Below are 8,191 nucleotides of genomic sequence, written 5' to 3' on the forward strand. Positions count from 1 at the left end.
TTTTTTTGTTTTTAAGAATTTTTAAACAATTTTTTTTTTTTTTGGTGGCAACACCACTTTAAGCTGATAGTGGTCATAAAGTTTTGGCTGATCGGTGTGTGCAGTGGTGGCAGGTGCTGTATTTTTTGTGTGGGGGGGGGGGGCAGCAAACAAGACACCCTTTGATATACCCCCAGCTTGTACGTACCCCCACTAGCCCCTCGCTTACCCTATCTAGCAGCTTCAGCTCCTTCCTGCGTCTCCTCTTCCATTGAGGCAGCTGTATCCTTGGCGGCAGATATCGCTTTTCCTCTCTGGTTATAAGACCCACTTCCCGATTGGACAGGAGGCGAAGCAGGAAGACGTCGGCGAATATTAATTTGCTATTGTCACACATTTGGGTGGGCACAGGGCACAGTGCTCTGCAACTCAAGCCCACCCTTTTTGTAAGCCAATTAGAGCCTCGGGTACCCTGCACGTAGAGTAGGGGCTGGACGCGTGGATTAATATTGGGTGTGTGTATATTTTGTCATGGAAAGTTTAGTCTCAATATTCTCCTTCTCTTCTTTCTCAGGAAAGAACAGTGTTTGGCCACTCTTACATTAACATTATAAAAAGTTTTTTTTTTTTTTTTTATATATAAACTATATTTACTGACCCTTTAAATGTCACATTTTAAAAGAAGCTCCTAATTTGCAGCTGCTTGTAGCAGTTGTTGTCCACCTCTCTTCTGATGGTATCTTTTATATATGTAACCCAGCTAGATGCCTCCTTGATTATCTGGAAGATTCTAATATCCCGGTCTACACCAAACTACTCCTTCACCCTTTATTTTTTTTATGCAATGAAAACTATAGCAATCCAGTGGAAATTCTCTGATCCTCCCTTGCAAATTTATTGGCAGAGGCTTGTTAACCAGGGTCCTACCTATTGATAAAATGACCTATGAGGCCCGCTGTTACCCAAAAATAATATAAGTTATGGACTTAGGGAAAAAATGTTGGTGTAATGTACTAGCTAGTGCTTCTAATGCAAACTTTATTTTTGAAGGTGAAGCTGTACCCTTGTCACCAGCCAAGCTAGGTGAGAACTCGAAGAGTCTTCCTTCCCCGTCCTCCAGTCCTCAGCAGAACTGGATTGCCTCCCCCAGTCACGACCCTCAGTGGTATCCCAATGACTCTACTGACTCCTCACTCAGCAGCCTATTTTGTGAGTACAATTGTACAGTGCAATGTTGTGGATTTAGCTCTGTATGTCACCATTCTTTTACTTACACTTACTCTTTCCCTGCTCACACAGCAAGCTTCATTTCTCCAGACAAGAGTAGGAAGATGGCTCCAACTGCCACAGGAAATGCCAGCGGCACATCCCTGCTGGGCCCCAGTTTGCTGGATGGAAGTTCTAGAGATTCCTTTGTGTCCCGTTCTTTGTCGGATGTTGTTGAGGTTGGTACATCGGAAAAACCTCTTTAAGCTATATAACCACTTAGCGCCCAGCCGCCCACAATGTACTATGGACAAGCAGCCTACTTCCGGGTTTAGAACACAGGCAGCAGGTGCCTGTCAGCAAGTCCCATCCAATGATTTATGGCCCGGGACCTGCTGATTGGCTGTGTACATTTGTAGCCTAGAGCTCTATGTTGACATTCAACACAGAGCTCTGTACACAAAGCAGGGGTGTGAAGGTTAGAGATCAATTAGTGAAAGTAGCACACATCACACATAGGCACTTATTTACCTTGATCGCCCTAGACGTTAACCTCTTCGCAGCTTGTGTCTTTAGTACAGTGACAATGTATATTATTATCAATGTATTAATGTCACTGGTGATGTCAGTGGCAGTTAGTCAGTTCCCACTAGCGTCAGTTGGTATCAGATAGATAGATAGATATATATATATATATATACACACACACACACACACACACACACACACACACACACACACACACACACACACACTGTATCTCGCAAAAGTGAGTACACCCCTCACATTTTTGTAAATATTTTGTTATATCTTTTCATGTGACAAAACTGAAGAAAGTACACTTTGCTACAATCTAAAGTAGTGGGTGTACAGTTTTTATAACAGTGTAAATTTGCTGTCCCCTCAAAATTACTCAACACACAACCATTAATGTCTAAACCGCTGGCAACAAAAGTGAGTACACCCCTAAGTGAAAATGTCCAAATTCCCTAACCAGTGTCATGTGACTCGTTAGTGTTACAAGGTCTCCGCTGTGAATGGGGACCAAGTGTGTTAAATTTGGTGTTATCGCTCTCACTCTCTCATACTGGTCACTGGAAGTTCAAAAAGGCACTTCATGGCAAAGAACTCTCTGAGGATCTGAAAAAAAAGAATTGTTGCTCTACATAAACATGACCTAGAGATTGCCAAGATCCTGAAACTGAGCTGCAGCACAGTGGCCAAGACCATACAACGGTTTAACAGGACAGGTTCCACTCAGAACAGGCCTGGCCATGGTCGACCAAAGAAGTTCACATGCTCAGCATCATATCCAGAGGTTGACTTTGGGAAATAGATGTATGAGTGCTGCCAGCATTGCTGCAGAGGTTGAATGGGGTGGGGGTCAGCCTGTCAGTGCTCAGACCATACACTGCATCAAATTGGTCTGCAAGGACATGGATTACTGGAACCATGTCCTGTGGTCTGATGAGACCAAGATAAAGGTATTTGGTTCAGATGGTGTCAAGCCTGTGTGGCAGCAACCAGTTGAGAAGTACAAAGACAAGTGTGTCTTGCCTACAGTCAAGCTTGTTGGTTGGAGTGTCATGGTCTGGGGCTGCATGAGTGCTGCCGGCACTGGGGAGCTACAGTTCATTGAGGGAACCATGAATGCCAACATGTACTGTGGCATACTGAAGCAGAGCATGATCTCCTCCTATCTGAGACTGGACCGCAGGGCAATATTCCAACATTACGACCCCAAACACACCTCCAAGATGACTGCCTTGCTAAAGAAGCTGAGGGTAAAGGTGATGGACTGGCCAAGCATGTCTCCAGACCTAAACCCTATTGAGCATCTGTGGGGCATCCTCAAATGGAAGGTGCTGGAAAATAATAGTGGCCACATAAACTATTGACACTTTCGGCCTAATTTGGACATTTTCACTTAGGGGTGTATTCACTTTTGTTGCCAGGGGTTTAGACATTAGTGGCTGTGTGTTGAGTTATTTTGAGGGGACAGCAAATTTACACTGTTCTACAAGCTGTACACTCACTACTTTACATTGTAGCAAAGTGTCATTTCTTCAGTGTTGTCACAATCAAAGATATCATTATTATTATAGAGGATTTATATAGCGCCAACAGTTTGCGCAGTGCTTTAAAACATGAGGGTAGACATTACAGTTACAATTCAAATCAATTCAGGAGGGATCAGAGGGCCCTACTTGTTAGAGCTTACAATCTAGAAGGGAGGGACAAGTGGAAACAAAAGGTAATAACTGTGGGGGGGGGGGGGGGGTGAGCTGATGGAGAAAATTAAAAAAACTGTTGTTAGGTGTGGGTAGGGTAGGCTTCTGTGAAGAGAAGGGTTTTCAGGGATCATCTAAAAGCTAATAGAGTAGGAGACAAGCAGACAGATTGGGGTAGGGCATTCCATAGGATTGGAAAGGCTTTGGAAAATTCCTGGAGGTGAGGATGGGAGGAGTTGACGGGGGAGCTAGAGAGCAGAAGGTCTTTAGAGGAACGAAGGGAATGAGTAGGTTGGTATTTAGAGACTAGGCTAGTGATGTAGCTGGGGGTTAAATTGTGGATGGCTTTGTACATAGTTGTTAGTGTTTTGAATTTAATTCTTTGGCCGAGCGGAAGCCACTGGAGGGATTGACAGGGGTAGCAGAGACAGAGAGATTGGTAAGGTCACTCAGCAGCATTCATGATGGATTGAAGAGGTGATAGACTATGTAGAGGTAAGCCAATGAGAAGGGAATTGCTGTAGTCGAGGCAAGAGATGACCAGCGAATGAATTAAGTTTTGTTGTGTCATTGGTTAGAAAGGGGGATATTTTGGAGATTTTGCGGAGGTTGAGGCGGCAGGATTTGGACAGTGATTGGACGTGGTGCTTCAAGGAGAGTTCAGAGTCCAGGGCTACACCTAGAACCTTGGCGTGAGGGGATGGGCTTTTAGTTGTGCCATCAATTTTGACAGCGATCAGGGATCAAAATTCTAACTTAAGAAACAGACTAGCAAGAGGGCACTAAAGTTTACTGGCCATAATATAATATTTACAAAAATGTGAGGGGTGTACTCACTTTTGTGTGTGTGTGTATATGTATGTGTGTATATATGTATATGTGTGTGTGTGTGTGTGTGTATATATATATATATATATATATATATATATTAGTGTGGTGTGTGTATATAATATACATTTTTTGCATAGTGACACTGTACTACTCTGGGGAGGTGTGTTTTTTGTTTTGTTTTTTAAACTTGTATTGCTCTTTCAGTAATGATCACTATAACATCAATGTTTTGCACTGTTCTAAATGGGCTACATCCATAACAGCTATGATTACTAGTAACGTGTAATTGGCTACTGTTAATCACATGGTACCAGGGTGCAGTGATTGGCCTAGGTACCATGTGATAGCTGTGGGCCACCGCATCACTCTATAGAAAACATAGCTGTTATAAATTAAATTCATTCATAACAGCTTTGTGGACATTGTGATCCTGGGATCCACAATCTGCTCGGTCTGGTGGACACAGCAGTCACGGGAGCAGTGAGTTGCCCTTCCCTAACCCGGAACAGGTTAAAGATAATAATGTTCATGCACGTGATCCAGCCTGCCCGTAGTGGGCACCTGCAGTAAATGTACTGTGGGCATTCGCCAAGTAGTTAATGGGTCTCCATAGTGTCTTTTATTATGTGGTCCATGGACTGTTTTCTGACTTGTACTTCTGTTTGTAGGTTGGCGATTCACATCTGGCCTGCCTGATGAACGAAAACAGTATAGATTACATCTCACGCTTCAACGACTTGGCCCAGGAGCTTTCTGCTACAGACGCTGTACGCCGTGAAACTTCATTTGAAGCTGGGGCCACTGGGAGTGAGCAGCCCATCCGAGACTTATCGTAACATTTTGATCTGTCCTTAGAGTTGAACAATCGGGAGCATTCAGCCTCCATAACAGCAGCTACTTAAAAAGGATAGAATCTGTTGTACCATTCAGGTGTATTGGTCTATATAGGCCTGTACAGCTCAATTGGCTATAGATAATAAGCGTTGTTTTATAATGCAGTATTTACACTTCATGGGACTTAGTCACAGCACGTGACTGCTTTGTTTTGTCATCTGTGATGGCAGTTGAGGATGTACAGTAAGCTGACTGCATAGTAAGCTATGAAATAGTTTGATTACCATCGTCTGTGTATGTGATGGTAACCAAACTTCTGCAGTGACGGCGTAATGAAGCCGCTGTGTACATAGGAAGCTGTTTTTTTGTTTTTGTTTTTTGTTTTTCTGGCAACTCCTGTCAGGCCTGCTCTGGATCACCACTCCGGTGGAATACACAAATGGGAGAAATCCCAACACTCTGCAGAAAATATAAGCCATAATGAACTTCATCCAAAAACAGATGGGCTTCATGCAAAATATGCAATTTCTTTGTGTCTCGTGTGCTATGGACATTTTGTTTTCTACTAATCGAAGGAAAAAATACACTTCTCGCTTTGTACATTGGATTAGAAACCCTCAGTGCTGGTAAAAATAAGTTTCTCGTTCATTGTGGGACACAGGAAATGTTAATATTTGGGTTATTCTACCATGTACAGGAGAATTGGACAGTGGCGAACAAAAAAAATTGTAAGCCAACCCAGGATAACCTCTGTTACTACCAGTATGCATTAATTTTTTGCTAGTGTTCTAGGAGGATGGGTGTCTTTTCTACAGCTTTTGCAGCAAAACGTCTAAATGGGTTTTTGCTAGGATTTTTTTTCTTCATTCCTTCAAGATTCTTGCCATTGCTGCTAGAGCTTTATTCTCTCTTTAGCTATACGGCACAGCCTTGAACTTGCCTTTGGAGTCCCATAGCCGTAGCCTATCCTGGAAGTGATGATCAGGCACTGGGTTCTGCATAAAGGGCTTTCCAGACCCTGCTTCGGCAAGACATTAGCTGCAGAGTATTTTCCATGTCCTGAACTGTTGGCATTGCCCTGTCTCTGATGGCTCACTCTGTGGGTAGGCCAAAAAAAAGTTGAGCACTGGCAGCTGCCGTATCACTTTGGATCTCTGGGTGCATTTAAATTCTTAACCTCTTCCATGTTAAAAGAAGATGACGCGTGAACACTGAGTAACTGAGAGCTTATGGGATGAGTGTTACACAACTGCTTCTCTTTCCTAGCATATAGCATAAAGGAACCTTTCTTCATTGCAAAGAGATTTGTGGAGCTCCGACCTTCAATCTTTTCTTTCTCCTTGGCTGCCTGCAGTAACCATATTCACCTCTGTCCTTCAACCCTCACCTGCTACCCACAACTGGGTTTATAAATACCTGACCCTTGGTCTCAAATTGAGGTTACTTTTATTCACTGGCATGAAGGTGTGCAACATGTCTGATTATAAACACAGGAAGAACAGCCTCATGGTTTCTGGTGCCACCGCTTGCACTCTACTAATAACTCATACTAGAGCTGCCAGGACGAGTTGATGTAATCGATTACGTCGACTACAAAAATACGTTGACGTGCGTGCAGGGCGTCGATGCGTCACAGTGCTCAGTATCTCCCGTTTTCCTCCACGCTGCCGTCCCCCTCTCTTCTCCCCCTCCGTTCTGCCGTCCCCTCTCTCTTTTCTCCCCCTCCCTGCCACCGCCCCCTCTCTCTTCTCTTCTCCCCCTCCGTGCTGCCGCCCCCCCTTGGTATCTCAGGATGGAGAGCGGAGGTAGGAGCCGGTAAACCTCATTTTCAGAATGGACAGAGTCAGTAACCACTGACTCTGTCCATTCACGTAACTGACACATTGTAACCTCCTGTGATTACGATGTCTCAGTTAATGAATGGAGAGAAGCCGCTGTCTTCTCTCCATTAATTATCAGTGCAGCAGAGGCTGCAGAGAAAGGGACTTGGGAATCTCTGTCCCCAGTCCCTTTCCCTGTCTCAAATGGGAGATGTCAGAGGTCTGTTAAGACCCCTGATATCTCACCATAGCCCCCCCAACAGGGCTGATAAAAAAAATGCAAAAAATTAATTATAATATATATATATATATATATATATATATATATATATATATATATATATATATATATATATTTCTTTTATCTTAACTTTACAAAAAATAAGTACATAAAAAAAAAAGTAAGAATATAAGTACATACTTATATATAATTTATATATGTATGTACTAGTTATATTCTTTTTATCTTACTTTTTTTTTTTATGTACTTATCATTTTTTGTAAGGTTATCCAAAGGATTAATTAGCTAATCAAAAAAAAAAACACTAGATTCATTTAAAATAAAAAATAAAAAAAACAATCGGATAGTCGACTAATCGAAAAAATAATCGATAGATTAGTCGACAGACAAATTAATCGTTAGTTGCAGCTCTAACTCATACACTGCTTGCAGTGTGCCTACTGAAGTGGCTGGGATCATCAGCCTAAAATCATGCCTGCTCCTACTAGAGCCTATTCCATCTTCAGTCTTCCTTAGCTTTTTCCAAGAAGGTCTTTTACTTGGTCATGCATTACTTTATGGCCCAAATCCCCTAATTATTTGCTGACTTTGACAGCAGGGGCCACAAATGCACTTCTGTGCCCTCCCAGGCAGAATCTGTATTGGACTTGGCTGTGACTCTAGCGGCAGCTAAACCATCAGCCCCCGAGAAACAGATTCTGAGTCTGTTCAGTCTATACTGGACAAGCTTGCCTCTGAGGAGCAGCAGTGTTCTGCTATTATTCCCAAGCTTAGACTGACTCTTGTTGATGCAGTATGATAATATTTCTAACTGGTGAATCAGCTTGATGTTTCTACCAGTACTGTTCCTAATCTGGGGTGCTCCTAGGATCCCCAAGACTTTCCCAGTGCTACTGTTGTTCCAAGTCTTCCTCTATATAGACTGGAAACATCCAGACAAGATGTTTGCTCCCAACAAGTGCTTATTAGCTTTATACCTGTTTGAAGAGGATTTTAACAAGTGATCTGCCCCCCATTACGGATCTGGCATTGTCCTGCTTTTAAAATGT

General features: G+C 42.8%; 1 protein-coding gene across 2 annotated transcripts in view; it reads left to right on the forward strand.

The window, feature by feature from the left end:
- Window positions 1-7,180, forward strand: part of CRAMP1 (cramped chromatin regulator 1) — a 92,548-nt gene extending 85,368 nt beyond the window's left edge. For both annotated transcript variants that reach the window (XM_077449179.1, XM_077449178.1), the window contains exons 19-21: window positions 1,030-1,188; window positions 1,279-1,424; window positions 4,916-7,180. In XM_077449179.1, the coding sequence (XP_077305305.1) occupies window positions 1,030-1,188; window positions 1,279-1,424; window positions 4,916-5,083 (473 nt within the window). In that variant the 3' untranslated portion in view covers window positions 5,084-7,180. The remainder of the gene's footprint in view (window positions 1-1,029; window positions 1,189-1,278; window positions 1,425-4,915) is intronic.
- Window positions 7,181-8,191: the final 1,011 nt, after the last annotated feature.

Source organism: Lithobates pipiens, unplaced genomic scaffold, assembly GCF_037356315.1.
Source record: "Lithobates pipiens isolate NorthernLeopardFrog02 unplaced genomic scaffold, aLitPip1_a1.2 Scaffold_22, whole genome shotgun sequence".
Taxonomy (NCBI): domain Eukaryota; kingdom Metazoa; phylum Chordata; class Amphibia; order Anura; family Ranidae; genus Lithobates; species Lithobates pipiens.